This window comes from Bubalus kerabau, chromosome 1 (assembly GCF_029407905.1).
Source record: "Bubalus kerabau isolate K-KA32 ecotype Philippines breed swamp buffalo chromosome 1, PCC_UOA_SB_1v2, whole genome shotgun sequence".
NCBI lineage: Eukaryota > Metazoa > Chordata > Mammalia > Artiodactyla > Bovidae > Bubalus > Bubalus kerabau.
This window is the reverse complement of record NC_073624.1, coordinates 167070748-167093064: the sequence shown is the minus strand read 5'-3', so window position 1 is coordinate 167093064 and position 22317 is coordinate 167070748. Positions and strand designations below refer to the sequence as shown.

Genomic DNA, 22317 nt, shown 5'->3' with positions numbered 1-22317 from the left:
GGCGAAGAAGAGTTGTAAAGACTTCTTTCATGGGCTTGTGAAGGTAAAAGGAATCCATGCGCATTTGCTGTTAGAGTCACAAGTTACGGCCGCTCTGCCTGATAAGTGCTTACTTAAGATGGAAAAGGCATTAAATATGCACAAGAGGGTGTTTTGAAAGCAAGAGACCACATTCACGTAACTTACTATATTGTTATAATTGTTCCACTTTTTATTAGTTATTATCATTAATGTCTAACTGTGCCTGATTTGTAAATTAAACTATCATTCGGTGTGTGAGTATAGGAAAAAACTACAGTACACACAGGGCTGCATACTGCCCGGTGCTTTAGGCAGCTCCTGGGGAGTCTGGGACTCCCGGCAGGTAAGTACTGTAGTTTTCCAAGTCTCCTCTACCCTGTTCTTCAGTTTTCCCTTTTCTTTCATGATGTTGACACTTTCAAAGACAACTCATCAGTTATTTTGTACTGTGTTCTTCAACCTGGGTCTGACTGACATTGTTTTCGCACGTGGAGCGAGGTCACTGCGTTTTTGACGGAAACTCAGGAGAACTGATGCTGTGCCCTTTGCTGTGCGTCGCGTCAGCGGGCTCTTGATGTTGGTCTGTCTCACTGCTGGTGATCAGTGACCTCACTAAGGCGGTGTCTGCTGGGCTCTTGCGCTCAACTGTACAGTTACAGACTCTTTCTTTGGGATTAATAAATATCTTGGGGTGGGGGGTAGGATTTGTTGACACTCTGCAAATGTTTGCATTGTACTTCTCCCCACTATCTTTAGCATCCATCGGTGGGTCTTATCTCTAACAGTTATTACTGCAGTGTTTGCCTATTGTGATTTTTTTTATTTCTCTCCTTCCTTCTACATTTATTGAAATTCTGTTGTAAAGATGAGCTATCCCTTCTTACCCAATTTTAGTATCAGAATGGACTTACATATATTTTATTCTGTGAGTTAATATTATTCCATTTGGCCATTAGGGCTCCTTCAGGTTGGCATCTGTGTTCTTTTAAAAAGCCCCCAACCTTTTTTTTCTTATTAAAGTGTTTTTTTTTTACTTTCTGGCCTCATAAGGTGCCAGGCTCATCTTATATTTTCTATTACCCAACTGTAAAATCGATCATTTTCTCAAGGAACCCTGGTTCTCCTTTTATTGGAGAATGGTGCTTAGAGACTAAGATCTAGTTTATAGGTGTACTCAATGTTACTAGAATGTCACTGTTTCTTCTTCTTCTTCTTTTTCGTTTTTTTTCTTTTTTCTGGCCAAGCTGCACAGCTTGTGGGATCTTAGTTCCCCAACCAGGGGTCAGACCCAGTGAAAGCACCAAGTACTAACCACTGAACCCACCAGGGAATTCCCATTGAGTGTCATTGTTTCCAATGCCACTTGCTTTATATAGACAGCGTTTCTGACCGCTCCACAAGGCAGTGGAGAAATGGGGTCACAATTCTTTGCAGTGACATAGAAAGTTACCCAAATGCTTCTCTCTCTTATGATGAGAAAAATTCTAAAATTTATCTTATTAGTACTTAATATAAATTTTTATTAAAAGTAACACACTTTGGTATGTTTATTGTATTTTACTTTATTTCTTTGGCAAATGAAAGTAAAACATTTGAATACAGGAATACTTATTATACTGTAATAATTCTTAGACAATATTTGTAATGCTTTCAAACATTAAAATATCAATGAAAATCTCTGTTTTTGCATACAGTTTTTTCACAGCAGTACTAAGGAAGAGTGAGACAATAAATAATGAAAGATTTGAATAAGAGAGTTTCTTTAAAATATCAATACGATTGTATTCGTTTTATATCCTGTCTTCTTTGATTGTGTAAATGCCACTTGTGAAGGGCATGTTTTTAGCCTGACTTCCCAAATTGCTGTTTAGCTAGTTTTGAGAGGATGGTATGTAGTCATTTAGTTCCAACGAGCGCTCGCAGTGCGCTCCAGTGTGTTGAGTGCCCTTAGGGCGCGAGGAGAGGGACAGGCCAGTGTCTGATCTCTGGGCCTCCTGTCCTTCACACGGCTTTCATTCCTCTTTGAAACCTTACCTGACACTGCCTGTTTCTGATAGTTCTTGTCCTGCCAGGATAGATGCGCTTCTACTCTGGCTTCCTATAATAGCCTGTATGTACTTATGTAGTATAAAGCGGGCGTCCCCGCCCCACTGGGCCTCAGACCGATTCCAGCGCATGGCCCGTTAGAAAGCGGGCTGCAGAGAAGGAGGTGAGCAGCAGGCAGGTGAGCAAGTGCAGCTTCGTCTGTATTTGCAGCCGGTCCCCATCACGCGCGTCACTGCCTGCACTCTACCTCCTGTTAGGTCTGCGGTGGTGTTAGGTTCTCATGGGAGTGAAACCTGCTGTGAACTGCCCGTGTGAGGGGTTTAGGTTGCGTGCTCCTGATGAGAGTCATCCCGAAACCATCCCCCTGACCAGGTCCATGGAAAAGCTGTCTTCCACAAAACTGGTCCCTGGTGCCAAGAAGTCTGGGGACCCCCGATATAAAGAATAGGAGCACAGCATTATGACACTGTACTAGAGAAGAATATAATCGAATAAGGAAAACCTTCCTTGAGGAAATAACTTTTGAACTAAGTATGAAAGAGTGAGCAGGAATATTTTTACCAAGGAAGAAAGGAAAGTTGATTGCGTTCTGGGCAGAGGGACACAGCATGAACAGGAGCTGTGGAGGCTGGACGCGGGCTGGACGTAGCCTGCCCAGGGGCTGAGAACGCCAGTGTGGCCGCAGCCTGCAGGGAGAGGGGAGGCTGCAGAAGTAAGCTGAGGCCAGGAGGCTGTGCTGGGGAGGCCGTCCTGAGGCATCAGGAAGCCGTTAAAGGGCTCGATATAGGGGAGAGGGGGGCCGGTGCACCTGATTCGATTTAAATTTTGCAAAGTTTGTTTTGACTACAAAGGGGAACTGAGTGGACAGGGGCCAGACAGTGGAGGAGACTACTGCAATGCCGCAGGAAAGAGAAGACGGTAGCCAGAATAGGGTAGTGGTGGAGGTGAAGCTAGGGAGGCGTTCGGAAAAGAAGCCAGCGTGATGGTGCTGGGTCGGGTTGGCGGGTGTCTGCGGGGAGGCCCCGCGGCGCTTCCTGGGTTTGTGCGGGCAGGCGTGTGCCTTCAGAGCTGCCTGCGTTTCCTGCTGCACCGCCCACCTGACGCTGTTATCATTGCTTCTTTAATCCTTTCAGTGGGACAGAGAGCTTATCTGCTCTGTTCTTTGTTGTTTTCACAAAATCTTATGCATTGTAGTCCTTCGGTGAATCCCTGTTGAATAAATGACGGTAGACTTTATAGATGAAACATTGAGAAATTGAGTGACTGGTTAGTGGCAGTATGCTATGACTGTAACTTCGTCGGCTTGATCTCAGCCTGTGGTCTTTTACTTTTCAAACTGCATTGTATTCTTAGCAATTATGAGATGTTTTATCTTTAAGCCACGTATAATTAAACATTTTTTACCTTTGATTTCTTTAGTATTTGGGATAGGGTTAAGAGAAAACAAAGAACCTTGGTATCTGCAATTGTGGTTGTATAAAGAACCTGTTTTTTAAATATAGCTTTTGTGCCTGTTTGAAAAATTATTAAAGAATTTTTCTTTACAAGTAGACTCACTGTTAGTTATGAGCTATTTATCTCTCACAGATTTTCTTTTTTAATATAGAAAAGGAAATGGTCAAATTTTGTATGTAAGTAAAGAAATGGAAATTTAATTTTGTCAGAATATAATTATCTATTTCCATGAAGAGTATTATAGTAATAAGGATTCTCCAAGGAGTAAGTAGCCTGTTTATTTGGAATAAATGTTTGGTCAGCTCTAGGATCTGTCAGAGATGCTATGAATTATGAAATTTCTATCTGGAATTCCAAAGACAATCCCAGTGATTTTGGAGTTGTTATTCTGAGTTTTGGTAAGAAGTAGCTCTAATAATGGTTTAGAATTAGCGTTTCAGTGACCACTTAGAGTTTGTTTCTGTAGAATGAATAGTCAGCTAGTAATATATGTTGATGGTTCCTAAGATAAACCTTTGATGTCTTAGTTATAAACTTTCAGTTATAAATCTTCTCAGAAGATTCTTTGATTTAAACAGATTTAAATTTTTTGATAAGAATTGTGAATCAGTTCAGAAAGCCTCTTTTCTCGATAAGTTATTTTTAAACTGTATTATGGGTATTTTTAAAGATAACCCAAGTTCAGTACATAACAGTATCTGGTTTTTCTCTTTTTTTCACCTGTTTAACCCACTTTGTTTTTCCCTAGAATATTTTAAAGCAAATTCCAGACATTAAATTTTACTCATTAAGAATTCAGTGTTTAAACTTGTCACAGATAACTTCAGTACTATATCTTGGTTAAATGTTTGTAGCCCTTTTCTCAGAAAAGCTTAAGGTTCTCTGTTGGTAACTATAAATATACATTCCACATTAGGTAAAACAAGAAAAAGCATAAGAAAGGGAACAGACGATACGTGTGGTTAGAATCAGTAATTGTAGGTTTTTAAAAGAAATAAAAAACTGTATATAAACTGCGATGTCAATTATGTTAAATTATCTATCTCTTAATATACTTTGTGTTTATACCTATACATAATAAATGTATGTGCATAGAAAATGGAGTGACAAGAAAATGAGTCAAAATATGATTACCATCGGGTGGTGAGAGAAACACGTTCGTACACATCTATATGTTTTCAGATTGCTTTTATAATGATCATATATTACTTTTTTAATCAGAAGAAAAATCAGTTGAATAGGAGGAACAAGTCAATTCTCAGAAATGGTTAATAAAAGAGGAGACGGTTTTTGTAATTTGATTTCGAGAGTAGAATCCCACAGAGATTTTGAGCCTTTCCGAAATAGCTAGTGTGGGTAACTTCTTCCTTCCTGATTGTAGCCCTGTAAACACAGGATCGTTGCCTCCCCTCACGCTCGGTTGGCCATTCAGCGTGTAGCGGAGGCGCAGGAGCGCAGGGCCCTCTGATGGCTGCAGCGCTGACCGCCGTCTGCCCTCAGCAGTGACAGGGGCGGTAGGTTTCGGATGACTGACAGGTAGAAGTCAGGAGGTCTTGGGAAGCCTTGACGTCTGTGACTTCTCATTTCCTGCTGCCATAACCAGAATTTATATTAATTTTAATATATGTTTTATTTTTAAAGCATCTTTGTTTGTCATCTAGACTTTTGACAGGAGAATGCTGGTCTTGGCACCATCCTGTTGTCTCTTTTCATTGTGCGTGGTGATTGACCCTGAAGACTGAGCTCGTTGGCTCTGAATGTCAGCATGTTAGGCTTGATGGGAAAAGAGGCTGAGCCATTTTTCTTAATGAAGAGAATGTGGGTTAGAACAGTGTAAGTGTTTTATGTCAATAAGTGTTGATTTTTTTTTTAAGCTGGGCATTATGTAATGACTTATTCTATCCTCTACTTAGCATTATCTGAAGTTTTTGCATAAAAATATCAAATAACTAGTATTTATTAAGTGCCAGCCATGTACCAGTGACTGTACTATTATTTTTTAATCTTCATGTCAGTCCCTATAAATTCAATATTGTTTTCTTATTTTTCAGATGAGGAGTTGCAGGCTTAGAGAGGGTAGTTCACTTCACCAAGTTAACTGGTATAATTGGAGTTCAAAACTCAGGGTATGGTTGGCCTTTTTTACCTCATAGCTAGTCAGAAATTTACCTCATAGCTAGTCAGAACTATCCTTAGAAATAATCCTTGATCTGTAAGAATTCTTTCCAATCTAGAATGACCACAAAGGAAATACGCTTACAGCATCCCAGTCGTATTCTTATCAAATAAGAGTTTAAGTAGCAGAAGTGGGACTTGAACACTGTCTTCTGTTCAGACTTAGTGCTGTTTCATTATGTCTCACCTCCTCCCAAGAGCAGATGCTCTGAGTGTGCTCCAGAAATGAAAAACAACCAATAGTTCCCCCTTTTTCTTGTGGCTTATGGACAATCAAGTACCTAATTTGATGAGCCATTTGGTAAGCAGATTATGGAGCATTTTGTTGTTGGCATGTTTTCTTTTTTGCCATAGTTGCTATTTATGATTATAGTTTCTGCCAGTTGGGAGTTGTGTATGTGTGTATTTTGTCTTAAAAGGCTAGCTAGTTAATTGAATAAGAAAAATGGTAAGAGTATGTGATAGAAGGCTGACGTCAATAAATTGAATAAGTCTTCCCTTTTTATTTATTGTTGTGTTTTTCCAGCCCTGTTTAGTTATGTTAAACACCCCTGACCTTTTCCCCTGCTTGCCTTTCAGGGCCTAAACATTCTTATAAAGGCTTCCAATGTGATTAGCATTGATGCTTCTGAAATTGCTTAGAAACTGATGGTCAGAGATTAATTGTAGGTTGCAGCAGTGGTCAGCCCAGGAGGCTTTTACATCTGTCTCTTCCCTGGATTGGAAATGCTGCCGGGGCCATATGGCGCACTGCTTCACAGCAAAGCCAAGAATGACTCTCTGGCTGGGTTCCGGGTTGTCATTTGCCTCCGCTTTAAAGTGGAGGTTGTAGTGCTTTGGGTTTGATTTATTGTGTACTAATAGGATTGATCCTTAACTTGAAATCACATGGGAGTGTGTGTGTGTGTATCTAGAATCCAATTCCAGTAATGTTATCAGTATGCCATTCAGGGAAAGATTTCATTAAACTATGTTTTTCTTTATATGTATGGAAAGAAAAACAGTTAATACGTAGCTGACCCTTGATTGACTTACTGAAAATGAGAAGTTTTGTTAGAACAAAAGGTCTAAGTGGCCTTCTCCGTTTGTTTCCTTTGATAGTCTGTAGTTATTACTCGGTTAAATGCTAAAATGTCTTCCCTGCATGAGGAGGGATGGTATGGCCTAGTTTACGTGCATTCTCACATGTACGCCTGCTGGCTCAGAGTGTGACTTTAAATATGTATATATCCAGGGACTTCTCTGGCAGTCCAGCGGTTAAAACTCTGCTTCTGCTGCATGGGACGCGGGTTCAAGCCATGGTCTGAAACTAAGATCCTACATGCCGTGTGGCAGAGCCAAAAAACCAAAAACGCCTTGGGCTTGAAAATCTAAATTAAAAAAAAAAAAATGGTATCGAGGAATTAAAAACATTTGGGTGGTGCTTGATGATTACGGGAAGATCTCCGTCTCTGAATCTCTGTCGCTTTCTGTGTTTGTCGCTCTGAGTGTGTTTTTCTGTGAGTTTCTGTCTCTCATGCCCTCCCTCCGTCTCCAGCCCAGTCTCTGCTCTTTCTATTCTCTCCATCTTGCCAGCCCCATCTTTCTGTCTCTTCCTTCCTCAGGCTCTTTCCTCGGTACTTTTGTCTCTTCCTCCCCCTGCAAGTGCTGTCCTTCAGATAGTACATTGCTTTGGTAGCTTTCGGTTCTGTAGAGTGCCTGTGTTTTTACGTTACTTTCACTTGCTGCCTCATTTATTTAGGTGGCTATGCACAAATCTACAAATCGCAATCTGAGAATTGATGCAAGAGCTTTAAACTCGCCTCATCTTTGCCGTTCTGCCTCCTCGTTCTGTCCCAGACCTCAATCCCCACACACTCCCCCATCAGAAAGCTGGGAAAGCATATTTGGTTACACAGTGATTTGAAATTAGAGCAATGAAGGAAAAGACTGTGTTGAGATTCTGTTTGATTTGTACCTGTAAGATTTGGACCTGAAAAATAAGCAGTAGTGCTCATATGTAGTGGGTGATAATAACAGCCATATAATCCTTCCAGGAAAGTCCATATTGCTCGGGTAATACATCTGTAGTCCCGAGAGTCTCTTAAAGTTAATAATTTGTCATCATGGTTATGAAATATGTGAACTTTTATGTAATTTTATAAACAACTGACCACATACTGAAGCTTGGGATGCCTTTTATGTTTGGGGGAATTATTTCTTAAGGGCAGTAGTCATTTTCACTCACTATGCAACAGTTCTGTGCAAGAGGAGCTTTTTCCTCTTAATTGAATTGAATACTACATCAATTCATCTCTTAAAAAAAAAAAGGTGAAAGCTGCCTTTATAGTGATATTTATCCTGCTTCCCTCTACTAAGTGATAAACCTTGGAAAGGGATTTTGCAATGGATCCCAAGGTATTCATTTAGTAAATCATATTTATTTGATACAGGATGTTTAATTAAACTGCCAAGTGGCTCCTTCATTTTGACTATCATTTTGATTTAAACAAACTCTATTCTGGCTGACATATTGCAGAAGAAACCAAACTGAAACCTGTGTTCTCATGGATTCTTCCAGCAGGCAGCTAGATTTTAAGAGTATTTTTAATAAATATTTTGGAAAATACCTTCTTTTAGAAGAGTAAAAATTATCACATAGACACTCAAACTATTATTTAACGTTAATTATATTTCAGATTTGGTTAAAATGCTGTCTGATATTTAGCATTCTTTTCAGGAAATAAGGGTTTATATAAATTGTTTTCTCAGAAATAGACCCTGAATAAAGAATTTCAGATCATTGAAAACAGGATTATTTGACATCTGCATTTCCTTCCCTTTTCCTAATTCATTTCATTTGCTCAATAGGATTTTCTCATAGAATTAACTTTTCCCTCTCTGCATAGTTACATAAGCTTGTTTTTCTAACCATGGAAAATTTTACCCATTTCGGCACTTATTAAAGTGAACTTTTACTTGAAGGGTTTCTGGTTTTAAAGCAAAAGTATGTGACTAGAGGCAGATGACTAATACTTCATCATTTATAGCCAGAGAATTTCTTTATGATTTTTAAATACCTTTGTGAAGCTAGCTGTTGTGCCTGAAAGCATGCATTTGTGTTGGAAATCTTTTGGTGAACTACTTACTCAGGTCATATACTTCCAAAGCCTTGCTTTTCTTTCCTCAGGATAAACTGCATTATGTGTTACCAATAACAGTGCCACATCATTTCAAAGAAAACTAAATTAAGCTGTGCAAGTCCAGGTTGCTGGAAGCCGGATGACATAGGGTGGCCAGTGTCTCGGTTACCATACCAAGGGTGTATCTGTTTAATCACTGAGGGCCGCTCAGTCCGCCAGTGTCCTGTCATAGCTGCCCCGCACCGCCAAGCAATCTTGTGGATTTTTTTCCTGATACCATTTTGTTCAATCATGTAATGACCTAGTAATATTATGGCCAATAATATTTGCCGTGGGGGAAATGAGCATTAACTCCTTGGCCTGATTGTCTTTAGGGGACCAGATGGTGCTTTCTCCCGGCAGGAAGACAGACTGGAGGAACGTGGTTGTTACAGAGTGCCATCTGATTTGAACAACTTTGAGGAAGCCTGGTTCTCATCGCTTTCAGTCCTCTCCAGATGCTGTTTGAGTCCAGACAATTTCCCAGTTTTCTGTCGTTCCAGAATCATCTTCTGGAATAATTACTTCTTTTGTTTTGGTAGCAATATAGATTTCGTTTTTTGTGAATCATTAAGGCATTTAAAATCATCTTTACCCTCTTTTATTTCTGGTCTCTTTCAGGTTGTTTGAAGGACGTTCATCAAGGAAACCAGAGAAGCTTAAAACGCTCTTCTGCTACTTTAGAAGAGTCACAGAGAAAAGTACATCCCTTTCATTCTTGTAATTTTTATCACTGATGGGGACAGTTCAGTCAGGTCAAAAACTTCGTGTTCAAAGTACACTTTCCTGCCCAAACCACATTAAAACTAGTAATGCAATATTATAACCTAAATTTTATGCATATGTTGTGTGTATACATAAATGTGTACTGTAAACGTGTGGGTTTTATATACTCGGAAATTAGACCAGCATAACATAAGGTAATGGATGTTCATGAATTAGTACTTTCAAAAGAAAGTATATTGACTGGGAGATACATTTTGGGTATTCTTTATTTAAAGAAACATTGACTGGTATAATTAGTTTATTTGCAGAGGCTACCAGTTCATTGTCTTCCTGCACCCCTCTCGTTGGTGCTCCTTTATGCCCTTGTAAGGTTCTTGTGAAACAGTGTTTGTACTTCGAGTTCATATCTTGTCTTCCTCTGTAGGCCCCTGAGCATCTTGTTTTCCCAGAGGCTAATCATAGCACTTGAGATAGCAGTGGTAGATGTCTAGCCAACACAGGTAGTGACCAGCTAGTAACAGATTGGTGTTGCCACTCTTATCCTAGGAGCTGGGGTGACCACAGACAAGTTTTTTTTAACATCTCTAAACGGCTGTTTCCTCATCTGTAAAATAAAAGAATAATGATGATTTACTTCATAGGGTAGCTAAGTATTAATGAGAAGTTACATGCTTAATAAATGTCAGCTATTACCGTGGGTACCCTTTCCTGCAAATAATTATAAGTTTGCTATTGTTAAGTAGAGCAGGTTAACTCTGTTCCAGTGAAATGAGTTCTTTTTAGTTCTGGTCTTCCCAGTTGTGTGATTGTCTTAAAGTATCACACACTGAATTATTAAGGTCACTGAATAATGTAATAATAATAATACTGAATTATTTTAAGGTCATTTTTCTCATATCCTTCCCTTAGTAAGCTATCTCACATCATAGTGTACCTAGGATTGTTCTCCTTTTGAATGTATTGCTGTTGGGCATGGTTCAGATTTGAGGAAAAGAAATCGATGATCAGGATTTTGATATTTTGGGGACAAATTCATAGGCTTCTTTTGATAGTGGGCTATTTATTTCTTAGCTTATCATTTTTATTTTTGTTCCCTGTACTGAATGAAATAGTAAGGAAAGAAAGTGAAGGTTCACTAGGGCTTATGAGACATAAAACTGAGTTAAAATTTATACTAATTTGTTAGAAAAGTAAGTATATTTTTTGCTATTGTAAATCTAAACAGAATGAATACCATTACTATATCTTAATAATTTGAAGTTTATTTTTCTGTCCCTGAAGTCAAATCATGCATGTCTGCTCTAAAAGCCAACTTGCCTTTCCAAATTTTAGGATTTTAAGTATTTGAGGGAAAAAGCTAAAATTTTGTTTTTTCAGCTAGAAATTTATAAATCATTATAAATATTGGGAATTAGGCTGAAAAAATAAATCATAATTAGACATTTTATTTTCTGACTTTTTCACTGTACATGGTAATTTGGTTCTTTGTAGAAATATGGTATGATATGCTACAGGTTTTTAGGATGTGAAGCTACAGACTTAAGAAGGAAATACTAGGTAGAATAAAAGAGAGGTTTGCAATTTAATAATTACTTTATATATAAAGTTCTGGAGTTCTACTGAATAGAATCTATAGAAACCTATTTAAAGTGCCATATTTCATCAACTCTAGGACATGATCTATGACAAGAAGTTTCATTATATTGTATACCACTAAGAATGAAAAACACTCAGGCTGAGAAAGTTGCAGGAGATCTCTTACAAAGCTGGGACACCAGCGCTCTGTACCTTTAGCCTAAGGATAAGTGAGAGATTACTTTGCCATGCAGAAAGGTGACAGCCAAGAAGCTGCAGGGGCCAGCCTAGGTGGAGAGGGCGCCCAAAAAACTCTTCCCCGAGAATACGAACCGTGAGCTTCAAGTCTGGGACCTGAAGTCTTATTACCAGGGTGATCCGTAGAAGCCTACAACAGAAGGTTTAATTCAGACCCATCTCAAGTTGGTGGTGTTCCCAGAAGATGGCAGAAGCAGGTGTTCATCTTCTTTGGAAAAATTCAGCTTTGATACAGACCAGTAGCAGTGGCTAGATACCTTTGACTATGTGAGGTATATTCGTAGTTTCAGAAACTTAATATATGAAAATATGCTTTTTAGAATTGATAAAATGCAGTTCCATCAAGACCAACGTTTTAGGGTTGTCAGTCTATATAATGATAGTGAGGCTCTTGAGACTGAATGATTTTAAACAGCTTTCTGAATTATTTTCAATATAATTTTAGATAAAACTATCTTATAAATGAAGTATTTATACCAAGTGATGACTCATATGTAGTATATTCTGTGAGTTTATTAAGAGAAATATTTGATTAACCAAAATAATCTATTCTGGTATAAAAGATGCCTTTTTATGAAAGAAAGGTAATAGGCATGTTCTCAAGGGGTTTTTTTGGGGGGGTTATTAATAAATATCTAAAGAGTCATATTCTTGTGCCTTTTCTCTTGCTTTGTCAGAAATGTTCATTTTTAAAAATTCTCTTGGTCTCTCCTAGTATACATGAGGGCCATTTAATGTTCTTATTTTTCTGCTAAATTACTGAATGATGATACAGACTTTAGTCTCCTATTACTAGAGTCCCTGCTCTAGTGTTTGAATTATGTGACTTGTGGATTTTTTTTTTTTTTTTTTGTGACTTGTGGATTTTAACCATGCTAGCCATTTGTCTTAAAGGAACTTAGACATCTAGAGAATATTTTGTAACTCGTGTTAACAAAGTTCTGTTTTCTACTGTAACTACCCCATGTGATTTTTGAGTTGTTGCTGGTTGTGGCTGAGAGCACAGAAGTGTGGAGTCGCCCAGAGGAAGGAGAGGAAGGAGAGCGAGGAGAGGGAGGAGAGGGAGGGAGGAGAGGGAGGAGAGGGAGGGAGGGAGGAGAGGGAGGAGAGGGAGGGAGGAGAGGGAGGAGAGGGAGGGAGGAGAGGGAGGAGAGGGAGGAGAGGGAGGGAGGAGAGGGAGGAGAGGGAGGAGAGGGTGGCGGCCTTTCCCTGGGGCTCCAGCACAGTTGTGGCTAACAGCTCCTGGCAGCTCTCTCTCTGCTTAAGAGCCTTCTTTTTTTAAACAGAAATGGCCTGGCCTTCTTAGTTTGTTCTTTGATTTGAATCCAACAAATTACTTCTGGCCAGCTGATTTATTTGTTGCTTTTGCCACTAGTTAAAAAAAAAAAAGTAAACCTACCAAAGAAGGATCTTATCCTCTAAAATTTACTGCATTTGATCCTCTCATATCTATTGCTCCTTGAAAACTATGTCATCACTCTTCTGTAACCTCTTAGAATACAGTACTTCTTCTTTCTGGCTAAGACGCCTTGTAAACAGAGCAGCTGCACACCGTCTAAGCCCTGAATTTAGCTGTGGCGCCTCAGAGTGCGTGCCGACAATTTTCTTTTTTAATCTTAGACATATTTATTATAAAACGCATAAATGTATTGACATTCACCAGTCCATAGGTTTAGGGTTAAGACTTTTTTTTTTAAAGGACACTACAGATTAAAATTCAGTTTGTCTTTGTTGTATAAACTGTATCCAGTATGCGTCTGCCCCCCACCGGTCTTTTTTTTTAAGTATATGCAGTTTGGAAAACGTAACCAAAAAGCACCAGCACTCACATCCTACCCTTGTGCTGTTATCTGTGTAGTTTTGTGCCTTAGGGAGGGCTTACTATTTTGTAGAAAGAATTCCTACTGTAAGGATATTATTTTAAATCAACCTTCTCTTGTATTCCAACACTAGGCTTAGTATTTCCTGACTAGTTTTATAGCCTTTGTTAGACCCATTCTTTTACTAAATATATAGTCTTTTCAAACTCAAAACTTATTTTGGATGTGTTTCTCTTTTATTGCTTTTGTAGAACCCACTGGGTTGGTGACATTTACAAGACAGAGTCTTGAAGATTTTCCAGAGTGGGAAAGGTAATAATAATGTAAATCTCTGTAATCGTAGCATTAGGACTCTTTCGCCATGAGAGGATTCAATTTTATAGCCCCTGAAAAGATAGTCTTCCAGCCTCTTGATTGCCCTAGGACCAGGGACTTTCTTCTTAAAACGATCAGTTGACAGCTCTCATCGTTAGAAAGGTCATGCCTTTTGAATCAGTCTGCAACCCTTTCATTTCTACTCTTTTGCCTTAGTTTTGTCTTCTGAAACAAAGTCCTGTTTAGAATTTAGGAGTTTTCTGTGAAAGACACTAATATTAAACACCAGTATTTAATATTCCTCTTTACCCTCCGTTTTATAGTTAGTGTTGGTATTTTATGGGATTTCTTTCTGGAGGACAAGATTAGTGCATTTTTAAAATTAAAATAAAGTGTAAATTGTACTTATTTAGAATTTGTCTGAGTGACAAAGAATCTTGGAGTTTTGCTGTCCACCTGTGTGTTTGTGTTTGTCGCTCAGTCGTGTCCGACTCTTTACTACCCTATGGACTGTAGCCCACCAGGCTCTCCTCTGTCCATGGAATTCTCCAGGCAGAAATAGTGAAGAGGGTAGCTATTCCCTTCTCCAGGGGATCTTCCTGACCCAGGGAAAGAACCCGAGTCTCCTGCATTGCAGGCAGATCCTTTACCATCCAAAGAATTTACCATCAGAGAATTGGCAATTTTGTAGAAGTTTCTAATTGCCTAGGGTTTTTTTCCTTATATGTGCTAAGGATAATAGTAACCAATGTGAGTTGATTCAGATTTGTAAGTCCTTAGTGCCCCAAAATAGTTCTAACCTGGAACAAATCCCCAGAGCACTTAAAGCAGAATGGGTCTACTTTCTCAGTGCATGTGAGGACATGATCTGACATACTAAAGGCATAGTTTGGATGTGCATTCATGTTAACCAGTGCCTCTTCATTTTCACTTTCTAATGATTTTTATCATAGTTTGTAACTGTTTTGTTTGGAATTAATGATGAAAGGGAATTAGTTATTGTTCAAGGAATTAAGTTGAAAAGGTATATATGCTTAGATGACTTTCCTGTGTTTTCATCCATCAAAGATGTTTATTTGTGAGGTGAAAGAAAAACAGACTTAATTTAGGAGGCTGACTGCATGGCTGAGATGATATTATTATAGCAGAGGGAAGTGGAGAAAAGATTAAGCAGCCAAAAGAAAGACAAAAACAAGAACAAAATTGAGTCAGAAAGGAAGAGCCATGTACAGCATTTTGGAATCATAGCATATTAGAGATAAAAGGGACCCAGGAAGTCATCTGATCCAGCTGCCTACTAAAAACAGTCAACTCTGTAATACCTATAACAGACAGAGACTAGATAGCCCTGGCAATGGGAAATCCACTGTTGGACCGCACTCTTCCCATTGTGGGCTGCTTGTGTTATTATCTGATACTTTAATTCATTGAAAAAGTCTGGCTTCCAGAAATCCCCTACCATGCCAAATCCCATTCCTGGTTCTTCTTTCTGGAGCTACAGTAAATCTAATTTTCTTTCACATTTGACCCTCCTTCATGTATCTTAATGTTTTCTTGATCCACCCCCCACCTCTAACAATGCACATAAGTACATATTAAACTACTCATTTCACATGTAATATGGATTGTAAACCCTTTAAACTCGGCTCTTAACATACCCTAAGCAATTGGCCCTTAAAATATGGTGCCTAGAACTAAAAGTAACAATCTGCTGTGTTATCTGCCCAGAGTAGAGTACAGAAGGTTGCTTTTCTTAGCTCTTTTATTAGTCTCTAATAGGAGTACATGTTTTATTCATGTCGCTTTGGTGTAGGTTTTATAGATCTTTCAGAGGAGTTGTTTTTAACTTAGCTCAGAATCTCTCCTCTGCCTCTTGCGTTTGTTTGGCACTAATGTCAAAGGGCACCTGTTTGTACACCATCTGGGAGTGAAGGGATTGGTGAGCTTGCTGTGTCCATAAGATAATTCTGCCCCTTAAGGAAGATCCAGACAGTCCCCTTAACCTAGATAGGCAGAATTTAACTTGATACTTTTCAAACTTTTTTTTTTTTTTTCATTTCATTGATCTCTTGTTTTAGTTGCTTCATAAGTGAGTTGGAGAATGCAATTAAAATCTATCTCTGAGATTCCACAGAACCAGAAACATGCGTTCACTTGAAGAGAGAGGATGAGGAAGAGATGAGGACTGTTTGGTTTTCCCAAGAGCACAGGGCTAAACGGGTGCCAGGAAGCTAGAGGCTTTTCTGAGTTCCAAACTTCTGGCATTATAGTTAACCCTGTGATTATCAATAAATATCTTACTGCTGCTGCTAAGTCGCTTCAGTCCTGTCCGACTCTGTCCCCGACTCTGACCCCATAGACAGCAGCCCACCAGGCTTCCCCGTCCCTGGGATTCTCCAGGCAAGAACACTGGAGTGGGTTGCCATTTCCTTCTCCGATGCATGAAAGTGAAAAGTGAAAGTGAAGTCGCTCAGTCGTGTCCGACTCTTTGCAACCCCATGGCCTGCAGCCCACCAGGCTCCTCTGTCCATGGGATTCTCCAGGCAAGATACTGGAGTGGGGTGCCATTGCCTTCTCCGAAATATCTTAGTAGGCTTAATTAATCACAGAGAACCAGAATAATATTCCTGGGGCAGTGGTGTGAAGAATTTGCTGGGGACAGAAGGGGAAACCTATTAGGAAGTTGAAGGGTGCTTATTAAAAAAAACTAGTTTCTAGCAATTTTGTAATTTTATTGAGAATCACAGAGAATAGTTGACAACAGATGAGATTTCTGGATCATGCTTCTTTACCTTTTCCATAGTATCCTCAGAGATGATCTCCCTTGGAATAAAATAGCTAGGAAAGGAGGATTTCTCCCCCCCTTCCAAAAGGAAACTAAAAAGAATCAAACTTATGGTACTAACTTTCTCCAAGAGATTTGGGAAGTAATTTTTCTAAACGTATAGTTGACCTTAGGCTTTCTGGATTCAGATCTTTGTTGCTTCATTTACTAGTATTAGGTTACTTAAATGCTTATTGCTCTTTTGTTTCCTCATCTGTAGAAGGGAGATAGTAATAGGTATGTTGTGAAGATTAAATGAGTACAGATGAAGCTTTTAGAACTACACAGAATAACCCAGATTGGAGCCTTACTAGAAAGATATTTGGACTCATTGATACCAGGATGAAAGCAAATCCCAATAAATAAATAGAGCTTCCCAGCTGAATTTTTTTTTTTTTTTAATGTAATTGTTCTAAAAATTTGCAAGTCCTCTCCAAAAAGTTTATGCCATGCTATGAAAAGGGTTTATATCTGTTACATTCTGTTGAATTCTATTATTGTTTATTTATTTTTATTCAGTAAATAATCAGGAGAAAAAAAATCTTAAGAAAAAATGTCATCATCAACTGCTATTAGTAAAAAGGAATTTTTAATATTAGTTTTATGTGACACAGGAACCTTTATGAGGAAATGAAGACCCAAAGAAACAGATCTATGTATTTTTATGCTAGGTTTGGTGAAGAATAGAGTCATGCAGGAATATGGTGTGTGAAAAAGCATGGGGTGATTGTAGTACACCGCAGGAAGCAGCACGGTCTGCTTGGTAGAATTCTTCTTGGCATTTCTTTGTCTTCAGAGATAAGAATGCTCCTTTCTTCCAGGCATAGGTAGTGTCCCTCACGTGAGAGTTTTATGGCTTGTTTCACACAAGAAGGATGAGAGGGGTAGGAAGTCAGAGTGACCTTTCTGCTTCTGCCATTTTCTCAAACTTCTTCAGCTTAAAATATTCAATATGCCAGGGTGCCAAATTTGGGGGTAGTTTATCTGAACCCTATATACACCTTAGTGACCATGGTTTATGAAAAGGAAAGAAAATAATTGTGACGTACAGGTACTACGCTTACCTTATCAGTTTCATTAATATAAAAATACCATAGATCAGGATTTCTGTAGGAGCTCTGTAGCATGTCATTAAGACACCTCCCTACACACACACACACACACACACAATTTCCAAACTAGTGAAAATAGAGCCCCTCTGAGCATCGTATGTAATTTGTGGGGTCACTTTTTTCTGTATTTTTCCTTAGGTTGCCAACTCTAGCATAATAATAACATTTCTTAGATCCTAAGTTTTACAAACATTTTGAGAAATTTTTCAACTTTTAAAAAAGGAGAAACTTAAACTGGTACAGCCACTGTGGAAAGCAGTATGGTGGTTTCTCAGAAAACTAAAAATAGAACTACTGTGCACCCAGTAATTCCATTCCTGGGTATATATCCAAAAGAAGCCAAAAGCTCATTTGAAAAGATACATGTACCCTCATGTTCATAGCATGTTCACAGTTGCCAGGATACAGAAACAACCCAGTGTCCATCAGGAAACGGCAGGTAAAGAAGTTGTGATACACACATGCACGCACACACAATGGAATACTACTCAGTCATAAAAAAGAATGAAATCTTGCCCTTTGAAGCAGCATGGATGGATTTGGACAGCATTATGTTGAGAAGTGAAATAAGTCAGACAAAGACAAATACTGTATCATATCAGTTATATGTGGAATCTAAAAAATACAATAAATTCCTAGATATAACAAAGAAGAAGCTGACTCACAGATACAGAGAATAAACTAGTGGTTACCAGTGATGGCAGGTATAGGGTGGGGAGCTGAACATACGAACTGTTGGATGTTAGATAGGCCCAAGGATGTTACAACATGGGAAATATAGTCAATATTTTTTAATAACTGTAAATAGAAAGTAACCTTTACAAATTGTATAAAAATATTTTTTAAAAAATAAAAGGGGAGAAACTGGTATTTTGTAGGGGCAAACCAGTTTTCAAAACAGTATATGATCCCGTTTTAATTTAGATATGTATATTTATATATTGAGTAAGAAAAATTGGGGGAGACTATCCCAGGAATGTGAAGAGAAAGCATCTATTTCTGATTTTGAGATTTGGAATAGTTTCAGTTTTCTTTTCTAGTTAAACTGTATTGTCAGACTTTTCTGTAGTGAAATACTTACCATTAAAAAAATAAGTGAGGAAATATCTTTTTAAATCACAGATGTGAAAAGCTCCTGACTCGATTGCATGTCACTTACGAAGGTACCATAGAAGGAAACGGCCAGGGCATGCTGCAGGTAGGTGATTCCCCGTGGTGCGGTGGGGGGAGGCTCTCCTGTCAGGCTTCTGCCAGCGAAGGAAATTTGAAAAGCTGTGTATTTTCTTCTAAGTTGATTTAATGCAAACAAGCATAATAGCAGAATGGAGAAAACCACCGACCAGATCACCTTGACAGCCGTGGTAATGCTGTTATCCGCGGATGTTCCTTCTCTGTATCTTACATGTGCCTCTTTAAAAAGCCTTTGACAGAAAATCCCAAGATCTGGACAACATCAGGCCTCTTGGTTCAGACACAGATTGTAAATTGACAGTGGAGGAAGTTCCCAGGGTATAGTCTTGACAAGCTGTCACCAGACAGTTTTGTTCTTTTTTCTTTAAAGGCTCTTGCTCTGCCCTAAATAATGACCAGCTTGAGATGTTTTTCTGCCACCAAGCCTTGTTTGGGTCTAGGAGGCAGACATCTAAAGCTGATGGATAAGAAAGTCCTCTCCCATATGTGATAGTTTCAGGTATGTGAGCCAAACACACTTGCTGTCTCCCTTGCTGACTCTTGATGTCCTGTTTCAGAGCAGGTAATTTTGTCCATCTCTCAATTTTTATTATTCTATGTCACTGCCATTACTTAAAAATATATTTTTGGAAAAAGGAGTTAACAAATAAAACGTTTTGTGTATCTAGCTTTAAATTGTTGTAACGCCTAACCCCAACATGTGCTTTCCTTTTGCTTTATAGTGATCTTTAAAAAAAAAAAAAATCACTAATCAGAGATGAAATGTTTGTGTTTTATCTTATTTATGAGAGCATTGTAATCCTGATTTTCTTTGAAAGAGACTTGTACACCATTTCATTTATACTAAGAAGAGCTGATTTTTCTTCAGAGCCTTACGTTTATATAGGGTTAGAAGTTAAATAACGCAGTTATTAAATAATGGACAGTTTGTTTGAATGTGGACTATTTTTTAAAATATTTATTATAAAATGACCTGACTGATTTGCATTTGGCTAGTTATTTCATGCATATGCTTTAGGTAGGTGCCTACATTCTTTTTAGAATGACCTTTTATTTAGACATATTTGTATTTAATATTTTCAAAGAGGCAGACTGGATTTTGTTTTAAATCACCTTCATCCAGTGATGAAGATTATAGACTAAAATACTTAGGATAACTGAATTAATTTTTGTCCGGTACTTAAGTTTTTCTAGAATTTGTATTTAATAAGTCCCTTTTCTTCTATATAATAAAGCAATAATTTTGAAATAGGGCTAAAATTTGTTTTGAATGACTCGCTTTTCCCCCCACATTTCCATCTTGACAAGGTTCTTACCTACATTAACATCTTGGATTAACTGGGGGAGGCTTAATACACATGGAATAAACAAAGCTACTGCTTGTTAGCACCACAGGAATGCTGACCTTTCCTTACAGTGCAATTCAGCAAGGAGTTATTCAGCAACATTCAAGGCTGAGATTCTCCCCACTTCCTTGGAATGTATTATAGATGAAATGTGAAACCTTGGTGATTAAAAGAATACCATAAAGGTTTCTATTTATTTTTCTCCCTACCAATGCCATGTATCCCCAGGAGATCAGGGAATATTGTATTGCAGTGCTCCAAAGCTCCTGGTGTAGCGTATAAATTACATTATGCTGAATGGCAACAACAACAAAACCTCTCTAAGGAGTGTTATCATTTCTCTCTTTTCATCAAGTTATAATTCAGAAACTAAGTAAGCTGAACAAGTAGCTTTAAAGTAAAGTGAGTTGGAAAAAGGCTAAAAATAAAGAAGCACTCATGTGCTTGTTTTCATGTACTGGAACAGGTTTCTCACCTGTAATAGAGAGCCGTTAATTAAGAACTTTTTTAAGTAGTAGAAACTTTGATTTTCTAAAAGACTCCTGCTTTCAGAGGTATACAGAGTTTAGTGTATTTGTTTCTGTGCATCCCTTTTAAGTAATAAATGTTGGCCTTTTATTCAAAGAATGAACAATAGCATGCTCATTAACTATATTTCGTTTATCATTTTCAAGTACGATACAGATTGAATAGAGCTTATCTTTTAAATTTAGTTATGCATCTTGTTCCAGTAACAATTAAGTTTAGCTGATCTCAGACCTTCTTTGTTTCTCATTTCTATTCAGAGTATCATGATATTTAGCCAATCTCTCAGTTTTCAAGAGCTGTTCATTTTATTTCTTTGCTGGGTCTCATTTCCCTCCCACTGACCTGTTCGAGGGCCTAGGAGTGCTTGTCTAAACTATTCAGTATTTACCTAACCAGTCTTTCTGCTCTTACTTTTCCAGTTCATTCCTTAAACTCTGGTCTAAATTATCTTCCTAAAACACAGATACAGTTGTTCTTTTTCTTAGAATCTTTCTCAGAATCTTCAGAATTAAGTATAAATTTCTTGGCCCCCAGACCAGCTCATTACCAACTTTAACTCTCCACATACTGTACTTTGCAGATAGGCAAAGGACTCTGCTTACACTCTCTTCATACAGCTCTTTGCATGTGGTTTCCCCATGTCCTTGTGCAGTGATTCCTTCAGCCTAAATGCCAGGAAATTCTCAATGGAGTGCTGCATCCTTTGTAACGCTCCCCTGTTCTCCCCATGCTCCACTTCTAGTTAATTGTATTATTTCGGAAGTAACAAATACATCCTAATAGGTTCTTTGATAATCATCTTATCATTCTAACTATGTGCCTGACTCCCATCTAGACTATAACTGCTATGAAATCAGGAACCACGTCTTATTCATCTTTGTATTCCATAGTTCTCAGCATGTTTCATTAATATTTGAATTGAACAATTTAAGCAATGAGTGACCCAATGTATAAAGACTTTATGTGTAGTAGGTAACTATTTCTAATCAGTAGACTAGTTTAATGAAAATTATTTTTCTATATCAGCTAAAGTTTTAATTTCGATTCATTATGCCAGAATATAAACCCAAATCTATATGATTCACTGTGGTGACTTACTTCAAAAATTTGTCCAGTCATATTTTTCAGTATTTTCTAAGTTCTTGTGTAATGAAAGAAGACCACTTTATCTTCTCCTGATTTCCCTCTTTTCACATGTATTTCTACAAGTCAGCAGATTCATATTCTTGGGAATTTCCTGGTGGTCCTGTGGCTTCCACACTCCCAATGCAGGAGACCTGGGTTTGATCCCAGGTCAGGGAGCTGAATTCCACATGCTGTAGCTAAGACCCAGTGCAGCAAAATAAATAAATAATAAATATTTTAAAATTCATATTCTTGTTTCACTTTTGTAAGATAGGCCTCACAGTACCGTTTCATATAATTGCTTTAAAGAATACAAGTTTTAAGAAATCTTACACGATAGTCTGAAAGTATATGTGAAATCATAGGAAATCTTTGTATTCATCTTTGCACCCTGTTTTTGGCACCGACCTCCTAAAACCCTGTGATCTCCTGAGAGGTGAGAGCACTGGGAATACCTTTCATTCTAATATTTGGTCTCTGACCCCAGTTCCTAACTAAGAGTGTCTGAATCCCTTGAAATTTCCCAGTATGTCTTTTGTTCTAATAACACAACTCTTGGTGGGCTCCTGGGTACCTTCAGTATGCGGTCTGGGCACCAGAAAGACTAAGCCATGATTATAAGTTTGGGACTTTCTGCCC

General features: G+C 38.2%; 1 protein-coding gene across 5 annotated transcripts in view; it reads left to right on the top strand.

The window, feature by feature from the left end:
- Window positions 1-22317, top strand: part of PARG (poly(ADP-ribose) glycohydrolase) — a 113077-nt gene that overhangs the window by 51635 nt on the left and 39125 nt on the right. For all 5 annotated transcript variants that reach the window (XM_055538555.1, XM_055538548.1, XM_055538538.1 and 2 more), the window contains 3 exons: window positions 9480-9559; window positions 13489-13549; window positions 18611-18686. In XM_055538555.1, the coding sequence (XP_055394530.1) occupies window positions 9480-9559; window positions 13489-13549; window positions 18611-18686 (217 nt within the window). The remainder of the gene's footprint in view (window positions 1-9479; window positions 9560-13488; window positions 13550-18610; window positions 18687-22317) is intronic.